Source organism: Ammospiza caudacuta, chromosome 5 (assembly GCF_027887145.1).
Source record: "Ammospiza caudacuta isolate bAmmCau1 chromosome 5, bAmmCau1.pri, whole genome shotgun sequence".
In the NCBI taxonomy this organism is placed as follows: Eukaryota; Metazoa; Chordata; class Aves; order Passeriformes; family Passerellidae; genus Ammospiza; species Ammospiza caudacuta.
In genome coordinates, this window is record NC_080597.1 from 28,574,998 (window position 1) to 28,596,186 (window position 21,189).

Here is a 21,189-nt window from a genome sequence, read left to right on the forward strand (position 1 = left end):
GGTAGTAGGTGTTGCTTATTAGATGTTCAGTATTACAAAAAAGATCAGAATGACAGTAATCCCCCAGAGAGACACCTCTCTAAGAAATAATCTGACACCTGTCATCACTTTCCAAGACAGGGTTGCTTAACAGTCCAAAGCTTGCAAGGGGATAATGGCAGGACAGAGCAGAAGGGGGCTACTGACTGGAGCCTTTGCCTGCATGCATTTCTGCTCCTGTCACGGATTATGTGGCTACCAACCATGCTGAGGTTGCACGTACTGAATGTGACTGCTTGTGGAGGAGGAGTTTTTGGTTGTTATCTGTGAACCTTAGCTGGGCTTACAGCATCCATCATGAGGTGCAGCCTGCTGCAGAGCTTGGGTGTCTCCTTTTTGGATGACAGAAAAGCTTGGACTGTGGCCACTCTCTCTTCAGAAATGTCAGCACTTAGGTGTCAAGGTAAATGCTCTGGATTTTGCTCTGCTCTCTTTCTTGAAGCCACTGCAGCTGTGGGGTCAGGTCTGCAATTAGGAGGCTTCACTTCTGAGCTTGCTTCTTCACATCACCTGGCAGCACCACCTGAGCCCCCTTTGGCAGCCTGCTGAGCTCTGGGGCTCTGCAGTGCCTTTGTGTTTATTTGCTCCTCTTCTCCTCCAAGGAAAAGAGCTTATCTCTGGTTTCATTGGCTCTCTTTTTGGTGGTTGTTTTAGCTGAATGTCTGTTGGGAAGTGTTTGAAGTGATGCATTTTTCTTCTGTTCTTACTTTTCTTTTTCATGTTCATGACCTGACCTGACCTGGTGTATGTCTTGCTCTCTGACTGAAAAGAGGTGAGGTCTGTGTGAGTCCCTGGATCCCAAAGGAATTGTTTCTAGAGCCTTGGAGCAAGCTTAAAGAGATTTTTTTCCTCTTATAAGACTGCACTCTAAACCTAGTCTGGAAAGCTCTGTTCCAGCAGGGTGAAGCTCTGGCCAAAAAGGTTTTTTCTTGAGTTTGTCTCTCTTTTGGCTACCTCAGGCTTAAGCTGAAAAGTACCTTGAAGGTAAGGACTAGGGGCTCAAGTTTAGTGTTTAAACTTGAGTATTCTAAGGGAAGTCATTGTATGAAGATGAGGATTAATATGCCCATGCTACTGAGAAAATGAACAACAGCTCTCCATACTGGCTGAAGCTTTATAAGTGCTACAAATGTCATGTTTTGATCTCTTCTGTGGTTACACTGGGGAGTGACAAAGATAATTTGAGGTTATGTCATCAGCAGGCTGTGTAGGATGAGATGCCTGAGCCAGTCAGGGATGCTAAAAGGCTTTGCTTTTCAGTAAGGCAAGAGTAGGGATTTGGTGAGGAACTGAGCAGTGCTCCTGAGCTATGGATCATGATGACCATCTGCAAGTGCTAAACCCCCAGCTCAAAATGTACCCTGCAAATGCACCCAGAACCTGACAAAGAGATTGGTGGGAAGACTTTGCTTTTCTCTGAATGAGCCCAGTGTGTCTGGGGCAGTTTTTCCTTAGCCGCAGAACTCGGTTAAGATCTCTCAGTACCTCATACTGTCTGTCAACTGGACCAGTGTTTCCCCAGAGTTGATTTAATTTGGGTCTGGTCATCCATCTGGACATGCTCTCTCTCTTGCCTTGGTGCAAAACAGGCAGTGATGGTTTGCAACGTGAGTGAAGCTGGCTTTGCAGCTTGAAGACAAAGCATCTGGAGCTGTGTGCTGGCTCTTCCAGCTGAACTCCTTTAGCTTGCATGCGTTGTTTGCAGAAGAGGCCTCAGTTAGAAGGAATGCGTCAAAGAGAAAAGATCTGCATGGCAAGAAAAGCTGTGGGTCATAGTATAGGTCAGCTTCGCAGTGTGTCTGCTGTTGGACCCACAGCTGATTGGTGTCTCTTGGTAGTGTTTGGCCCAAGCTGGAGCTGATGTTTATGAGTGCAATGTGTGAAATGACAGCTAAGCCTCGGGTCAGCAGGAGATCAGTGAGGACGGCCACAAGTTGGAGCACCAGCTTGCACTGTGCACACAAACTGAGATTATTTTAACTACAGGCGTTGGCTGCAAAATTAAAAGAAAAGAAGATGGTGCACGTCTCTCTGTGTGTACTATCTGCTGGAATGGTCCCTCGGTTCTGAAAATTTCCATAAATGAGCATGCACAGGAGAATGCTGCCAACCCCATGCTAGCTGGATGGACTGCCATGTGTCCTGGGGCAGGGGAGGAAGGAAAGAAGGCACGCTTGGACAAGCAGCCTGGCTGAGGGACATAATGACACTTCAGTTTCTGCATTCTGCAAAATGTCCTGCCAGCTACAGTCACAAGTGCTGATGGGAGAGAGATTTGGTTTTGTTCCAGTTAAAATGACAATTGTTAGCTTGGTACACGGTGCAGGTGAGATGGGAGCTGAGAATTATGTTCTCCTCCATTGCTCTACTCTAAGTGAGGGAATGATGGCCTCAAATCTCCTTTTGACTTCACATGCGTTGGCTCTGTCCCTCACGCTGTAGCTGGGGCGGACTGAAAGCCTCAGAGGTGAGAAAGAACAGGGTTTCTCACCCCTCCTCAGCCGGTCCCCGTTCGTGTCTCAGCGGGGTTAGCGCAGAGAGTGAATCATCCCAGCTGTGCTGGCGCTCAGGAGGAGGCAGGGAGAGAGGGCGAAGTGACAGGGCTGCTGTCACTGGCGGTGGCGGGCACAGCTGCCCGCACCACGGGCTCGGCTGCCCAGGGCTCGCCCAGCACTGCCCGGCTCGGCCCGGCCCAGCCCAGCCCTGCCCCGCCCGGCCCGGCCCAGCCCAGCCCTGCCCCGCCCGGCCCGGCCCAGCCCTGCTCAGCCCGGCCCAGCCCAGCCCTGCCCCGCCCGGCCCAGCCCAGCCCTGCCGTGCCCTGCCCTGCGTTGTCCAACCCGGCCCGGCCCAGCCCTGCCAAGCCCGGCAGGCCCAGCCTGCCCGGCCCAGCCGCGGTGCCCCCGGGGCGGGCCCGGCAGACGAGTCCGCTTAGCTGCGATAGCCAGGCTAATCAGGGCTGATGGCGAGTGTCGGGAGGGAGCTGGGGCCACTGTGGTGTCTGCTGAATTTGTCAGGAAGGGCCTCTGGGTGCGACCAGCCTGAGAGAGACGATTTACTTCTGAACCACGGAGGGAGCTCAGAGGCTTTGCTCAGCCCTGTGCTTCCATCTGATGGTCACTTCTCTTGCCTTCCCACCATTTCTCATCCCTGTACATACTTTCCCCCCATCTCCTGCTCTGTTTGAGTGGCTGTGGCTTTGCTCCTGTGGGATGTCTTCACAGAAGCAGCCCTGCCTTCGAGGTACCATCGAGCACCCTTCTCTACCCCTTGACTCAAGGCCATGGGTGAGCAGCAGGAAACCATTATGTGAGCATTGTTTCCCTCCTTGGATGCCCACAGACAAGGCCATTTCATTTCCTCCCTTCCCCTGGTCAGAGTGAGTGGAGAAAAGATCTTTCTGAGCCCACACCTGGCACTCATGAATATTTAATGTTTCTAGCTTTTATTTCCCTTGGAGAGCAAAACCTTTTCATATTTGATGCCCTGGAAGGCTGTTTGGTTGCTGAATGTTGTTTCATCAATGCTCTCCCTCCTCGCTTTTCCTCCAGACTGCCCAGCCTCTCTTCCTTTCTCTTCTTGAGCAGCGTTCCCTTTTTACAAAGGTTGCTTCAGAAAAGGTCACCGTCCCTTTCATATCCCCTCCTTACTGTGAGCCAGCACTGCTTCTGCTCTGCCAATGGTAAAGGAGAAATGGGGATGTGGGGAGGGAGCCCAGGAAAGGTGTGCGCAGAAGCTGAGAAGCAGCACAGAGGAAGAGGGGTGTTGTAGGCAGAGCAAGAGAAAAATGGCTGAACAGCAGGTGGAGGCAGCAGAAGGTGGGAAGGAGGCAGCAGCAGGATTTTGGTGAAGGGGCTTTCCAGCACCTTTCAGAATTTGTCATTCAAGATGCACATGTGTTGCTGTGGATGGCAGCTTGTCCAGGAAGGACCCTTTGGAAAAGGAATGCATCCCAGTTCCCCAAAACAGAATACTCCCAAAGCTGCACTTCCCATTTCAACTGGTGGGCAGTTGCTTTAGAGACCTCATTATTTTGGCCACCAGCTTCTCCGGTAAATCATCACCTGTTGGCCTTAGGCCATTCAGCCTTTCTTCCTCTTTCTCCTGCAGTTGCAACTGATGTTTGAATGTTTAGATGGGTGTAGATTCATCATTACTGCTTTTGAAGAGCCAATCTCATATCCATAGTCAGCATCAATAGCAAGAGAAAGATTAATCTGTCAAACTGTGAAATTAAAAAAAAAAAAAAACAAAACCCCAAACTGGTTTCATTTGGACTTAGAACCTGTTAATGCTGAAATTCTTTGTGATGTGGAAAAGATGCCACAGGAGACACCTGCCAGTTCTTGGGTCGTGGCCCCATGTACCCCAGAGTACCTAACATGGGGGCAATAGCTATGATCTTGGAGCTGTGGACAGCATAATCTTGTACCATCAGTAATCCCTCTGAGAGTCAGGATAGAGAACGTATGGGCAGGCAGGATGCTTCCAAGAAAAAGTCAGACAAGTTTTGCACGTCATTTGCTTTTTCTTGGAACATAGACAAAATCAATTTTTGTAAATTCTGACCCAACAAGGATGCTGTCTGTAAAATTCTGGTGTGAATGTCTGTTTTGTCTGTTCTGCATTTCAACGTAAGGGCAGCCTCATCTCTCCCATTACCCAGCTCTGAAATGGAGCTAGCATCAACTGATCTGAAAAACACCACCCTCTCTTGCAGCATTACTGGTACTGTGTCACTTGGCTCTCCCTAATGTACTGACCAGGACAGTTTGTGGGAACTACTGAGCTCCTCCTGTGACACAACATTAATGCTGGGAGCACGTAGCACTACAGTGAGGGTGCACAGTCTTGAAGTCCCAGGGCTGTCCAGAGTATTTCTCCAGGGCCCAGCAGGTCTCAGTGGCTGTGCTGTTGGACTTGGTGTGCTGAGAGCTCAGAGAGCTGTCAGTGACTCAGGGCACAGCTGTGATCCCCAGTGAGTGGCTGGAGCTGTGTCCCTGATGTACTCGTCTAGAAGCTGCCTTATGTGGTGACTGGTGACACAGCAGGACAGGCAGGCATCAGGGCTTGACTACTGCTCCACAGCCTGGTCTTAGAGCTAGAGCCATCATCCCTTATCCTTCATGATCCCATGGAGGCACCAATGAGCATCTTCCCCTTCCTACACATCACATACCTGTAAATACCACTTGTGTCTCTTCCACCCTGCTCTGTTTCCAAAGCATTCTCTACTAATCCAAATCAGTCTGCTGTTCCACAGCAGGCACACTTCTCCCTCTTCCTTCAGTGTTTGTGAATTCCATGCCTGCCTGCCCCACCACAGGTGCCCTTCCTCCCCTCTCTGTGGGGCAAGCAGTCTGGGGAACAGACATGGAACATAATGTATAGTATTGTGTGGTAATTACTTGGTGCTGGGTACACAAGGGAGATTATCTTGTGCCTCAAAGGGCTGTCAGAGAATCCTAATCCTATCTTCCCCTCCTCTTTCCCCTTCCACTGCCATCTAAAGCAATGAATTGGTTATAAATACCTAATTAGCTAATTATTTGCTGGCCTACATGGAACATCTTCAGTGAAGGAACTCTCTGGGTATCTGAGGGGGGACCTCCATGGAGACAAGGAGAGACAACCTCATGAGGTGTGCACAGGGATAAAAGCAGTACTGTGATGCTCAGAAGAATTTCTAGGCTTTCACCATCCCTGGAGAGCACAGAAAAAGCCATTAGCTCCATGGAGAAATGGACTATATTTACCCCTACTTGTGGCTGTGCGCTAAAGAGCCAAGGGGAAAATAAAACCACAAGAATAATTCATTAGGTAATTAGAGAGTAAAAAAAAATTCTTTTGAAACATTTGCACTGGGCAGATATTCTGTGCTGGAAGCTTTTTGGGCTCTGCCTGCTACTTGTGTGCTCCAGCCCCACTGGGGCATGAGGACTAGCCAGGGGAGGAAATTGTGGTTTTCATGACTGTCTCTTGATGATACTGTCACTGATAAAAAACAAGTATCTATGCTAGTTTATATATTCTGAAAAAGTTCATGCCACTGGCAGGCTGGCCTTGGTCTGTCCATGCAGATCTCACAGGCTGCAGTTGCTGTACTGGGATGACTTTCAGTTGGAGCCACTGGGTGATGGGGCTGTTGAGCTGACATGCCCCTTTGGGACCGTTGTCACTCTGTTGTCCTTCTGCAGGGAAAACGGAGGGAGTTATGTCAGTCAGATAGCTGATGGCACCAAAAGTCTCATTCTCTTTTCTTCTCTGCTGCAGATGAAGGCCTAAGGTTAAGAGATCACAGCATCACAGCAGCTCTGCTGGCTGCCTGTCAGTAGAGGTTAGGACAAGAAAGGGCAGTAACCATAAATCTGGCCAGGTTTTGGCAGTGGTTAATTTCTGACACTCTGCTTTTCTTTTCATGGGGCTTTTTGCTTTCATTATGCATATCTTGTAAACTTCTTTCCTTCTCCTTCCCTTCCTCTCTCCCTCTCTCTATCCCTGTGTCCCACACTTGCTCCTGCTGGTTCTCTTCTCCCCCTGCAGGCATGCGCATCCTTGTGAACCTGCTGCTGGACACCTTGCCCATGCTGGGGAACGTCCTTCTTCTCTGCTTCTTTGTCTTCTTCATCTTCGGCATCATCGGCGTGCAGCTGTGGGCTGGGCTGCTCCGCAACCGCTGCTTCATGGAGGAGAACTTCACAGTGTGAGTGACTGGGAGACACCACTGCCTTCCTTCCTGCTGTGGATGTTTCACTTTCCCTCTGCCTGTTCATGTCTTCTGCCAGGCTCTCTGTGCATCACTTACTCCATGTGTGGAGTGATAGTGTGTGGGTGTTGGTCACATCTTGCAGTGGAAAGGGAGGGTGGGCAAAGACAGCTGGCTTTCTTTTGTCTTCACAGCAAGAGTCTGGGTTCATTTGGATTTGATCAAGGCATAGGTTAGCATGGCTGCTATGTCTAGTGATATAGGATGGTGCTCCTACACCCAGAAAGAACTGAAACTCTGAAACATGCTGCCAAAAGATATTGAACCTGCTCCTTCTTGACAGAAAATAACACTCACAGGAGCCTTACAGAAAGCCATAGTGCTGCCTGATGCATCCAGCAACATCTTTTACACCTCCAAAATAGAGCTGGGTGTCTCTTTCAATAGTAGTGCATTACCTTTGGAGGGACACTGAGAAATTTCTAGAAAACTTCAGGAGTAGAATTGCATGTGGCCAGTGCCATGGGGAAGGGATAGAGGGCTGGTAGGAGAAGTGTCCCACAGCTGGGTTAGTAGAGGGAGAGCATCTAGAAGCAAAGAATTAATGTTTGAATGGGACAAAAAACTTGTGGAGAAACATGGGAACACTTCTGGCAAAGAGAGCCTGAAGCCACACAGGGGTCAATTCAGGTATCTGAGGTTTGTTTAGGGTTTCAGGGGCAGTCTGCAGAGCACAGCTTTATTCCTCCCAGGGGCAGTGGGATGGAAAAGCTCCTGCCTGCCATGAATTCTCCGATTACCCAGTTTCAGGGCACAGCTCTTCCTGTTGACTCTCTGGCTTTAGTAGATCTCAGGCTTTAAAACGTTTTCTTAAAACCATATGCTAATCCCAGGGGTGCTATCAGTGTAGACTACTTAAAGAAAACCTAGAGCTGTAGATCAGTTTAAACTGATTAAACAGTTCTGAAACTTCAGAGCATCTCAAATTGGGGAAAAATGTGTGAAAATACAATGTGCAGAACAGCAGTGGAGTTGCAAAGTAGGAGCTGCTTAAAGCAGTGTTTATTTATTCCTTGGGGAAAAACTACTGTTTAGGATGATTGTCCTTTATGTAAATCAGGAGTAGCACTTCTTTAATGAGTGTAATTATATCCATGCAGAGTTGATGTAACTGAGAAGTGAATTGGGGCCACAGCCTTCACAATGACAGATATTAGAAAATATTTGGCTGACCATTACTAGGGAAATCAGTTCTGAAGGTGCCCATGCACCAATGATGAGGATGAGTTGCAACATATCTTTGTAGTTTAGTCCTGCTTAGTTAACAATCAGAGCTTGTCTTTTTCTTTTTCATCAACACCTGTCCTCTTCAATGACACTTAGTGGAAAAAGTCTGCATTTGCACAACGTGAAAGTTGTGCATTGTAGCACTACAAGGAATACACCAGCTAGAGCTTAATCCTTTTTTTTTTTTTTTTTTTTGCATCTCCACCTTTCACTTTTCTGATATTAGCTCATCTCCAGCTAGGCAAGCATAGATGATTTTAATTATTCATGCATTTGGAAGGTGCTTGCATTATTTGGAAAAAATACATGAACTTGTCATAAAACATTGCACCCGTAATGCCAGCTGTCAAGGAGGAGTCAAAGTTAAGGTTAAGTCAATTTTATCTTTCCATTTCTGAATTTTAAGGCTTATCTGTGCAATATTAATTATGCATGAACTGGATTTTTTTTTAGAAGTACAGAAGGTTCACTACCAAATGTTATAAAACATGTCCATCAGCAGTTACATATATGAACATATTACAGTAAAGCCTGATGAACTTCCTTAATGTCATTGCATCTGATTTAGCTTTGATGTTAATGGGGAGAGTATCAGACTGCAAATCTCTGCATTCCAGCTTTTTTTCATCTCCATGCAAGCTGATTGTGCAATTTGGCCTGGGGTGATCTGATGGCAGGAAAAGCTCTGAAAACTGGGGGCTGACCCTAGAAATTTACTGGTTTTCAGGAACCCTGTCATTCCTCCCCTTCAGTCAATAAACCTGGAAATCCCCCACCCAATGCAGTCCCTATGTCAGAATGGGGGCTCCCAGCCCCACCAGTATCACTGATAGATAGGAAACGCTTTGTCACAGGAAATTTGACAGTGGCTTCTTTTGCAGACAAGGTGACATTGTCCTGCCCCCTTATTACCAACCAGAGGAAGATGATGAGATGCCCTTTATCTGCTCGCTGTCAGGAGATAATGGAATTATGGGCTGTCACGAAATACCCCCGCTGAAGGAGCGAGGCCACGAGTGTTGTTTGGACAAGGATGATTATTATTATTACAATTCAGTCCGGCAAGAGTTCAATGTCAGTGGCATGTGTGTGAACTGGAACCAGTACTACAACGTGTGCCGCACAGGCAACGCCAACCCGCACAAGGGTGCCATCAACTTCGACAACATCGGCTATGCCTGGATTGTGATATTTCAGGTAAGTCTGAGATAGCCTCCTTACAAGGCTCAAGCTTATATTTCTGTTTTTCAAACTCAGTCCTTCTGGGCTTCAGGGGTAGTTTCTGCAGGGTGTGACAGAGGTGCAAAGTAAAGGGTGTTGTAACTCCCCTGGTAAGGGAGACAGTGCACACATGAACGTGCTTGCCAAAATAAGCTCCACTCTTCAGGCTGACTCGCACCAGTTTCCCCTCCAGTCCAGACAGCTATAGTAAAGGAATTTTTTTTTTCTTTTTAATTCCCAACACGTGTTGCAGATGGGAGCTAAAATCCATGCCTTTTTTCTTTTCCTCCGGCTGTACGCGGTGTCCAGTCCAAGGGGCACAGCAACCTGCTGCGGGTTTTCCCCCGCTGCGATCCAGGGAAATGAACTATTTTAATGAAATATTCCTGCTGTGGACTAGAATGATCTCACAGGCTTTGACAGTATGCCAGTGTCACCAAGCAGTACCATGCTGATTTCCCAAAATGGAAATTTGGCTTCGTTGAAATGAATTGTTGTTTCTCACCTTTCTTGGGTTGCACCAAACCTGCCAGTATCTGCTTGTTATACACTGAGGAGTGAGCTCTGGAATACCCCTCCCGTTTCTCTTGTTTGTCTTTGCAGGTGATCACACTGGAAGGGTGGGTGGAGATCATGTACTATGTGATGGATGCCCATTCCTTCTACAATTTTATCTACTTTATCTTGTTGATAATCGTAAGTATAAGGTTTGATGAATTGTTTGTCAGCAATGCAAGCTAAGAGCTGACAAAAACCAGGTGTTAGGTCAACATAGATAGCGGGAAGCAAACTTCTAGAAATTTCAGAAAATCCAGCTAGTTGATTTTCACCCAGAGTCTGAGGCAGGATCACATATATAGTTGTCAGATAAGTTGTTAGCCTTCACTCAAAAATATACTTAAGATTGATTTTTAAAGTTATACGTGCCCAGTGTAGAATAATGTTGTCACTGGCAGATCTACTTGCAAAGTAAATTCCTCAAACCAGTTGACTTAAAAGCCAAATATTTCTCTGATGTTCTACTAGATCTCTATACAGTTTAAGCTCTTGAGTAATTTTTGAGCCATGTTGAGTGAGGAGCTTTTGGCAGCACCTGGGTTTATCAGGTTCAGAGTCTGAGATTCACATTTTGTTAGATTCAGGATCTGTCATGCTGAATTACTTCCTCACAATGAACGAAAAGGAGCTACTGCTCCAAAAGTGTCAGCAGTCCAAAATAAACTGGCTGTGTGAGATCCCTTGTGGATGATAGGATGGAAAGAGAGAAGTGTGTCAGCAATGAGAACTTAATAATCAGTTTATAAGCCCTGTGGATTTGTATAAATGAAGTTTGAAGGTTGGTTTTCTGCAAGGATATTCATTATCAGCACCTGGGATGAGAGCTGAGGAACATGGTACTGTTGCTTCCCTGTTCCTCAGGCTTCCCTTGCATAAGTGTGTTTTCTTGGAGGGAATATCCTGTTTCTAACAAGGAAGGGTTGTGTTTTTTATGAAGACTCTTGCACATTGCTCACCTGGGGGACCAAAGTCAAGAATGAAATGGAAAGACATAGGATGAATTATGGGAAGTATAAAATCTGTATGTGGTAGGACCAATTTAGTTTCAGGTCACTGAGCAAGGACCTCAGTGTATATTTCCAAGGCCAATGTGCATTTGGATGAATGGACTTGGCCAGGACTCTGGTCTTCATCCAACACTTGTCCTGCTGGGCCGTGCCCTTCAGGAAATAGGATCTCTAGAAGCAGTCACCCAGTAGCACTAACAGACTGACCTAGTACAGGATCTAGTTCACATTCAAGCTGGCATGCAATGACTTGAGATAAAGCAGACTTTAATCAATTTCTGTGAGAAATTCTGCAGCCTGTACATATGGAGGATGGCCCAAAAGAAAAAAATCTATTGGCCCCTTCAGGTAACACAACTTAAAAAAAAATCTTACTATATCCTTGATTTCACCCTGCCTTACAGTATTCTATTCTCACAAGGGAAAGACAAGGAGATAAAAACAGGAATATGACGTACTCCCTGTGGGCTGAAGCACGAACCTGGACAGCAGAGGTGAAATATACCTTAAGGAATGTTGCTTTTACTTTGATGCTGGAGAGTCCCAAAGAGACAGTGCAGAGATGTGATTGCACATGGGATGATGCGGGGGGAGTTTCTGTTCTCAAGGGCAAACTGGACATCTACTACTTTTTGGGAGTTCAGAAAATAATAATTTCCCATTAATTTCGTTCATATATCCCACAATGCAATAGATATTTAGTACCCACCTGCATTTTGACTTTGATCAGCATGGTCAGGATACCCCAATTTATAGAATGTGCAAATAGACACAGACTTTACTACTTGTCCCAGAACCCCAGTCTCTCCCAGAGCCAGGAAGGACTGTGCAGGGTCAGTGTTTAAGCACTGGGGCACACATACCCAGTCTTTTGTAGGCCAGTTCCAGAAACTGCCCTTCCCCCCACATTTCCAACTAAATAAATTCTGTCAGCGTATTTTTGGTTTCTAAGTATCCTTCTAGTGCTGGCTCACGTCATGTGGATTCACAGTGATTCAAACTGTGTCTCTGCATTTGCAGGCACCGAAAACCCTCAATTAAACACTCCACCTGAGATGTTACTGCAGTGTCATTGACATTTCTAGACACTCCCTCCTCATTTGCAGAAGCCATATATGTTTATTTCTGTCAAACACAGGAGAACATGATTCTCAGGTTACTTTGGGGACTGCTGAGAACAAAGGAGTCATATGCTAGGTGGAATATTTTCTTTACCTTTCTGGAGTTAGGCCAAGGAAGTATTTAGCCTTCCTGCTACCTTCTTGGCATGTGATGTATCTTTTGCAGCATAGAGCAAGCCACCATGTCTAACTTGATACTATTTGGCTGTATTTTCTATCTGAATCTTCATATAGAAATGATGATCCCACTTTAAGTCTCATGAAGTACAGTCCTTCCAGCCTTTTTCCTTCCCTCTTTCTCCATGCTTTGAAGGCCTGGCTTTCTAAGCAGGATTGTTCTGACAGTTGTGTTTTAAGCCCTAACTCTTTGCTTTTCCATTCACATTCTAGCTTTGGCTCAGACTTACTCTTCTGGGGCTAGATCTCTACAGTTTCTCTCTAGAGCTGTGCTTTCATCCATGACTTCTTTCCTACAATGGTATTTGCAAACACCTACATGGGGCATTACCTGCTACTGCTCATATGGCAGGAAGAAGGCTCCACCACCTGGATATACTCCCAGCACAGAGATCCTGCACAGATGTGCTTCTCTGAGAGGAAGGGTGCTGACTGACCATGGCACTCTGAGTGGCCTTGTAGAACAACCTGGGAAAGCATTTTATATGTTCAGCATATTTTAAAATGCTTCCTCCTTGACCAGAGATCATGGATATGATATGAAGGAAGGACTACTCCCTGCTCTTGGGTCAGTGTTTCACTTGGGTTTTCCTGCTTGAGGTCCAGGTGTCTCTTTGACACCTCTCCAGCTACTCAGCCACTGCTATGGCTCCTGGACTGGAGCAAGCTCTTCTGACCTCTTAGACTGGCATCTGCATTGCAGCACAGAGGGGCTCCTTGAAGGGCTCTGTGCTTACATGTGTGGGCCTCAGAGGGTAGGTAAGTTGGGTATCCATCAGTAAAGCAGTAAAAGTAATCGACAAGTCAGGATCTGCAGCACTAGTCAGATTTGTCAGATATTTCAGAGGTGGGGCTTGAACTTTGGGCTGGATGAGGCCAGGATCTACTTTATCAAAGCACAGCTCAGTCTCAGGGCTGAACAGGACCCTGTGTTGGGACTCAAAATCAAGGGTCTCCATCTGCTTCTCTCAAATGCTTTGACTCCATGTCTGACTCTTTCTGTCTCTCTGCTCAGCCAGCTGAGATGAATCACTCAATTAGGAGCCTTCTGGGACCCTTCCTGTCCTTCTCCTAGCTGGGAGGCAGTGCCAAGCTCAGCAGAGACTGAGAGTTTATGGACTTACCTGTGGTTTTAAGGATTAGCCAAGCTAATTTGCTTTGGGTTTTAATGTTCCTAGCTAAAAGAATAAGGACTGAGGAGTAGTTCCCATATCCAGTCTCCTCACTCCCATCCTTTTTGTTCATCTGGTGGGACATGGCAGCAAACGGTGCCTGTGAGGACAGGGCTCAGGGATGTGAACCTGAGCCCCTCTCCAGAGTCAACCCTAGGCTGACAGTGCAGTCCTCGTGAGGCATCTCAGCCCTCAGCTCTTCCTCTAGTGGCCCAGAGAGAAGGTGTGGCAAGCCCTAATTGCTTGTTGTTGGGGAGTTGTGGGAGGTTGCAGAGTATGGGGTGGTGTCACGGGTGGTGTTCCAGAAATGCTCACACAGCTGGTGCCCACCTCCCTGCCCTGCCTCCCTCAGTGCCAGCTGAGGGACACAACCAAAAGGGAAAGCCGGGTGAGTATCATGCTGCTGAGCAGAGTGCATCTGAGAAGAATTTGGATTCCCAGTAATATGCTCATCAGTTAAAATAAAACATGCAAGACATCACAGACTAGGGAAAATGTTGGGTGAAGGCAAAGGAATCTGAACGAGGCATTATTTTAATTTTCAAGGCTGCATGCTGAAGCTGAAGGAAAAATAGGCTGAAATATGGGGGAAGGAAAGAGAAGAGAAGGGTTCAGTGATGAAGGGAAACAGAATTAGAACAGCTTTGAAGAGTGCTGAGAGGAGGAGGGAAGGGAAAAAAAGTCCTTTATTTTGAGATACTTTATTGTCCTTATGTTGAATCTGGTTGGAAAGAGCTTCGTGTTTCAAAGGGTTATTGAGATGTTAGACACATGCCCTTTGAACAAAGGGCACCTGTGTGCAAGAGAAAGGGTCACCCAGAAGGGCAAGCTGGTCAGAGGGGCAGTAAGGGCTGTGAACTGAGGGAAAGGCTGCTTGGATAGGTAAAAAAAGCTTTGAGGTACTTGCTGAAATAAACTTTTTTTCCATTCACAAGCACTGGGGTCAGGTTATCAGCACCTTTGCCTGCTCTGTCCCCTTTGCTGGAAAGGCTTTCAGGGGAAGAGACATGTGAAGACAAGGTCAGGACTGAATCTTGCTCTTTGTCAGAGCTGTTTGCTTGCAAAGTGAGGGGAGATGGGTCCTGTGTGGGTTCACACAGGAGAAACTGATGCCAGGGTGCCCCTTAGCAGGGATGCTCACAGGTCCACGGGAAGCAGAAGTGAAGTCTTGAGCTGGTGCTTAACCTCCTTCCAGGGGCTGCCCCATGGAGTCTGTTTCAGAGCACTGCAGATGCAGAGTCTTTGTTCAGAGTTTAGGCTCTGCATTTTATCAATGCCCTATTGACACAGCTCTGCAGGGAGTGGACACCAATCAAGGTGTCACAGCTTTTGAAAATTATTTTGAATGTAGTTACCAGCCCTTTTATGTATGAAATTCTCATCATATTGAAGCCCAGGATTTATCCTCCCTCTATCTATCTATCTATCTATCTATCTATCTATCTATCTATCTAGCTATCTACTTCCTGATTGAAATTAATCTCTAATTTCATGATATGTAACACAGGGTGAGTTTGTTTTGCCTCTAGAACTCTCAGCAAAAAGAAATGCTTGCTCTGTTTTATAAATAGGAAAACTGAGGTTTAAAGGGAGCATTCAGGTTTTAAATTAAGTCTGGTAGACATTTGGGCTTCTGTATGGAAAATATGGAGAACCTGGGCATTTTGCTTGCTCTTTCTAAGAAGTTGGGAGTGTGGTTTTTAAAACTTTTATGTTTGAAATGAGAAGCCTATGTAGGCCAAAGGACAAGTTAAAGAAGAGCTAATATGATTTGCCTTGTATCAGAAAAAAAGAAATTAAGCAAGGAAGTCTGGCTTTATCAGACTACTCAGTGTCCTTCTAAAAAAGGACATATTTTATTTGTAAAATCTTTTTTGATTTCAAAAGCTCACTTGTTTCAGGAAAGCCCCATCTCCTTGGAGAATTAAGGTGCAAATGATAGAAATCAATAATATGCCCCAAGTATACTAGTGTATCATTAAAATGATCTAAGAATACTGACATTTCTTCCAAGAGGTGGAGACTATAAATGTTTTTTTTCAGTGGTAAATTAATTAGTAGAGGAGAAATCAACCAAACTGGTTCTCTGTCTCCTACATTCTATTTAACACAAAGAAGGGGAAAACATAGTCCAGTTTTCATCAAACTGTTTGTATGTAACTTAGAAGTGATTGCTAAGGGTCCCAAAACCTGCTGAAAGTTGGACCTATTCCTGAATTTCAATCCATAGCTTTAAATTCTTAATGGAAATTATGTTGAGTGAGCTATCAAAACCAAGCTCATGCACTCCTGGCTTTCTCTGAAACCTCTTCTCCATATGCAGACTGATTCCCACTCCTCTGCCTCCAGTTACTTTTCTCTCCTCTTACATTCCTGCTCTCACATGTTCTTTTTCATGCTGGCATTGGTCCCTTCTCCTCCTTTGCTGCTAGGTGGGCTCCTTCTTCATGATCAACCTGTGCCTGGTGGTCATCGCCACGCAGTTCTCGGAGACCAAGCAGCGGGAGCACCAGCTGATGCAGGAGCAGAGGGCCCGCTACCTGTCCTCCAGCACCGTCGCCAGCTACATGGAGCCGGGCGACTGCTACGAGGAGATCTTCCAGTACGTCTGCCACATCCTGCGCAAGGCCAAGCGCCGCACCCTGGGGCTCTACAACAGCGTGCAGAGCTGGCGCCACGGCCACGAGCCCGGCCATGCCAAACCCGGCGGCAACAGGAAAAGCCAGAGGCACCACAGTAAGGATTGCGAGGGCAAAGCTGGAAATGCCAGTGGTGGAAATGGGACAGGAATGGGAGTGTCTCCGTGTGCCAGCTTGCAGAAGGACCTGTGCCTATAAAGCACAGAATCAGAATTAACATTGGCCACTGGGCGTGGCACCGTGGCCAGCACACCAGAGCAGCAAGGTGGGGGTGACCAGCAAGAATGGGAATGAAACAGGGCTGGCCAGGAGGTTCAAAATCTGAAACCCAGAGACCATAAAGAGATAAAGACACTTGTAAAGGGCTCCATGTCTGGTATAGCCAGGTGTTGATAGCAGTTTGGGAGAGAGAAGAGTTAGGGGATACAACAAAGTGGGTCAAAGGATTGGACTTGGTGGCACAACAGGTCTCTCAGAGCTCTCCTCCCAAACTGAGTTGCTTCCAGACCTCAAGAGAGAGGCAAAGAGTGTTGAATTGCAATAAGGTGTCACCTGAACCTAAGGAGTGATGCTGAAGAAGTCTGGTTGATATGCAAGGATGATGGAGACAATTCCTTTTTTATGCACATGCTGTTGCATAAAATTAGACATGAGATATCATTTAAATTGGGTTCCTGGCTGGAAAAGTCACTGTAAAAATGGTTTTATAGAGTTAGTATTAACGGCCTGCTGATGCCTTTCCTAAGTTATGCTCCCATTAACAACCAAAAAGGCAGATTTTCCTTAAGCGTGTCTTGCATACTCAAACTTTCATTTTCTTTACTTGCTGGAAGAAAGGTTTCTGCAGGCTTCATGCACTCTGTTAATGAATTAATTGCTTCATTTCCCCCAGTGTCCATTTGATCTTCCAGGCCAAAATGGAGGATCAAGGAACACTAATTTAGATTTCTCTGGTTCATAGTGCACACTGTCAGGGGGAAGTGTTCCTGTGTTACCTCTTCTGTTTTCTTGAGATGCTTTGCTGATGTAGTTTCTCTGATTTAGAGAGTTCAGTTCAGCCTGGGGTTTCTCAGACCCCACTTGTAGCAGTTTAGGCCAAAAGCAGCTCTCATGACCACTTTTCCCCTCGGGTCCCACTTAACACAAGCTCGTGAGTCTCAAGCTATGATTTCTGCATGAGATGAAGCAGTTCTTTCTCTGATGGACATGACCCTCTTTCAGCCTAATCATAGGCAAGCTGAACAGTACCGTGTGTTTTGGAGACACAGCCTGTCAGCATAGAGCCCCCAATGGCAACAGCTCCCATTGCTCTCCTTGAGATGATCTGTCAGTGTTTCATCATCCTCACAGCTAAAAAGCCCAGTTACCCAGTCTAAATACCCAGAAGCCAAGCAGGTGTCCACTTTGAATGTCTTTTTCATATCCTCCTTCTTTAAGCAGCACCATTTCTCTTTCCAGGGCTTTGCCAGCAGCACAGCTCTCTTGGCTGCCCTCCTCAGGGCTTGGTCCAGCCCATCGCTGTGACAGCAACCTCTGATCCCACTAACTGCCCCCGATGCCATAGGGCCGAGCACGAAACATCCAGAAGGCTCTCAGTGCTGGATAGCGCTGGCTCAGACCAGGAGGATGGAGGGGCCAGTGACGGGGAGGGGGAGGGCAGCCAGGAGGACCAGGCTGCCTCAGCGCTGGAGAAGGAGGAGGAGCTGGAAGAAGGAGGACGGCTGAAGATCTGCAGTGACATGTGGCGAGAAGTGAGGGTCAAGCTTCGAGTGATTGTGGACAGCAAGTATTTCAACCGTGGGATCATGATTGCAATCCTGGTGAACACCATCAGCATGGGCATTGAGCACCACGAACAGGTAAAGCACCTCAGGGCACAAGGTGGGCAGCGTGGACTCCCCCTCCTGCTGGGGGTTATGGCCTTGCTAAGCAGTTGATGCAACCTGGTGGAGGCAGAGACTGAGCAATTTGGACCTCAGACTGCAGCACAGGTGGTCCCAGCATGATTTTGGAGAAAGCCTCAGAATCTTGCAGGGTCTCTTGCTTTCTTATACCTGTACTTAATTGCTTTCTCTCTCTGTGCATTGTCCTCTCACCTCTTTTCAATGCCTCTCTTTTCCTCCTCCCTGGTCATTCATCCCACTGTTTCTTTTATGCCCTGTCTCCACATTCTGTCTGCTGCTCTCTCATCCTCATCTCTTCCATCTTCCTCATCTCTCTCACTTGTTTCTCTCTTCATTAGCTCACTGAATCCTTAGTCTATGTGGTTAATTTAATGTGCCCTCTGGGGATGTCAGAGGCACTTCACCAGCATCTCAATTCAAATCCATCAGCTTGCTAGCCTTCCCAACTTAATTAAGAGATGTCTGAGTACATTCTATCTATACAAGAAGGCTAGGAAAGACACCACCTCCAATCTCCAGTCATTTTGGGGGCTCAGGCTGCTTGAGCCTTTCCTTTGCCCTGAGAGTAAGAAGTGATAGATAGGTCAGACAACAGCAGCAGGTGTGGGCACAGGCTTGACTTTCACACCAGTAGTTTGCAGGCAGCTCTGAGTCATTCGTACATTTATCCTAATGACAGGCTTGTGAGATGGAGAGGAATTGTGTGCTCTCATTTTATAGCTGGGAGACAGAGACTGTGTCTGCACTGTGGTGTGCAGTGCCAGAGGGGGTTAAGCATGCCCATGACCTTGCATCTGCATTGCTGGTTGGTAGCTCTGCTGCACTTTGCATTGAACAGTCCATGCTGAACGTCCACATTTCAGATCTATGCTGCCAGTCTGAATGTGACCAAGATTCACTCCATGTGTCTACCCAGATCACAAAATAAGAGATTGCCGCACTACTGAGGTGCTGACTGTATTGAAGCTCTGGAGCCAAAGTGAAGTCTGGTCCTGAGCACAGTCTCAGGCAGCAAAGAGACAGGCAGGGAGCCCAGTTCAAGCAAGGCATTCAGATTTGTCCTGTGCTGTATCAGGATGAAGATACCTCCAGACCCAGAGTATCTTAAATTCCCTGTTTGAGGCAACACAGTGTCTGAGGCAGTATTTGAAGCCTCAGATGTCTGGATCCCACCCACGTACCAAGCTTTAAACCAATTTTCAAAGCCCAGCTAGTTTCTGATACAAGGCTGTGACACCTTAATTTGATCCCAGAATTCAAAACTGCACTGGCTGCTTCAGTACCAGAAAAATACTGGCAGGAGCCCAGAAGAGAGGAGAATGAAGAAGACGCTGGAGGGGTTGACTCATGGAAATAGATAAAAAAGAGCAAAGTATTTATCACGTAGCAGAGAGATGACTAAGGGCTGGAGCCCAGGACAATTTGAAAACTGCCCACTGGTATTTTAAAGATGTGATCACTAAGCAGGGAGAGCCACTGTTCATCCTGGTTTAATGGACACAGCGTGAATAATAGTTTGACAGAAGAATACTTGAGCTGGAGATAGAGAATTCACTCTCATGTTCTGGCTATTGTATGTGCAGATTTAAGCCCTTCTAGGATGCCTCTTCTGTGTTTGTACAGCCTGCAGCAGAGTAGGATCTGCCTCTGCAGCCTTGGGGTTTCTTGTAGCAGGTTCTTAATGATAGTCCTTTAAATTGTGCTATCACTTTTTATCCATAAGTAGTTGGGAAAAGCTTATGACCCTGCATGCTGTTTCTACCAGAAGAGCTGTCAGCCAAACTGATCATAACTGAAAAATGTGGTGCAGCCTGTTTATTCAAAATGTGTACTGAATTCTGTTATCCTGGCACAAGACTAAAACATATTCATACCATACCATGAATTTTGGGTTCTTTTCTGTCAGCAGTTAACTCAGAAGCACACAGACATTTGTACGTCCCTTTGGTCTGCTCAAGTTTTTCTCAAACCATGCCATCAGTACATCTTAGGCTGGTGCTTCATTGCCTACTTATTTCTCCTTTCTTTCTCTTTTTGCTGTTGTCTTATCTCCCAAAAGCACAAATTTTGACAGAACAAAATCCAGCAAAGGCCCTCTGCCCACCAGGATCTGTGATTTGATGGGTGACACCATCCTATGATTGAAGAATCTTCTGTTGTTTCAGCTATTTCATCATGTGATGTCTTGTGACCCAGGGCTAATGCCTGTAGAGACGCCTTGAGCTTTTCTTTTCTGGTACATGGGCTAGCACAAGCCCAGCCACTCTCTGGGGACATACCTGGCTGGGCAGCTCATGGCATGTGTGTCAGCAACTTGGCACTCCACTTTTTTATGGGCAGTTCACCAGCAAAGCACCCACGGCCATCAGGTTAAGGGGTGAGGCACAAGTTTCAGGCTTATAAACACAGGAACTCAGGGGACAGAGCACATGCATGAGTGTTGCCCTGTCTTGACCAACAGACAGAAAGACATGAATTTAAACTATTTGTTATAATTCAGGTGTTTAATTAATTTATTATTCATGCTGGTTTTCTTCCAAGAGACTTAACCTCAACAACTCAAATACCTTTACTCATATTCAAATGACCTTAGAATTTGGCTTAGTTTGGCTTATTCATCCACTCCTAATTGTGTGGCCAAGGCAGCTTCCATCTGCATATATATTTCTTGTGAGGGAAATCAACTCATTTTTAGGAGAAGCTGAATTTCTGAGTCATTTTTAATCCATGATCTTATAACAAGATATCATTTGTAAATAGCTATGTTTATTTAAATCCATCAGTTTGCAATATACCATGTAATATTCTCAGTATTAGGCCTTTAGATATTGCTGAGACATTGCATAAGCCAAGCCCCATCATTTCAAGCTTTGTCCTGCTTGAAATAGTTTTAGCAGTTCTTCAGATCTGCCTCTATTTGGAAATGTCTATTTTTAAAATCCAGTGTAGAAAATATTAGATTCTTGTGGCTGTCCAGAAGAATTCTTTTAAGAGGCTTATTTTTTTCTTAATATTCACAGTGGGTCTGGTGCTGCTGATTTTTCTCCCTTATTCAGCATGAGAATGAAAAGCTTGTCCCAGCTGAATCTCCCAGACTGCCTTTCTCATCATGTATTTCTTGAATGGCCTGTTGGATTCAAACCTCTCTGCCATTAGCAGCCATTTTAGACAGCTGAGTGACTTGGTTTATCTTCTCCAGAATCTACTTACAGTTTTCCTTCATACATCAGATCAGTATTTTATGATGTCTCTCTGTATGGATTAGATGATGATCCCCTGTTTCCTAACTAGACCCATCCTGTGGATCAGTACCCTCAAATCCTTTAGCCTGTGTGATTTCACTTTATACCAGCATTTATTG

General features: G+C 46.2%; 1 protein-coding gene across 1 annotated transcript in view; it reads left to right on the forward strand.

Moving 5' to 3' along the window:
* Nucleotides 1-21,189, forward strand: part of CACNA1I (calcium voltage-gated channel subunit alpha1 I) — a 149,638-nt gene that overhangs the window by 92,615 nt on the left and 35,834 nt on the right. The window contains exons 5-9 of the mRNA XM_058806118.1: nucleotides 6,580-6,739; nucleotides 8,911-9,226; nucleotides 9,854-9,946; nucleotides 15,718-16,021; nucleotides 17,383-17,783. Coding sequence (XP_058662101.1) covers nucleotides 6,580-6,739; nucleotides 8,911-9,226; nucleotides 9,854-9,946; nucleotides 15,718-16,021; nucleotides 17,383-17,783 — 1,274 coding nt within the window. The remainder of the gene's footprint in view (nucleotides 1-6,579; nucleotides 6,740-8,910; nucleotides 9,227-9,853; nucleotides 9,947-15,717; nucleotides 16,022-17,382; nucleotides 17,784-21,189) is intronic.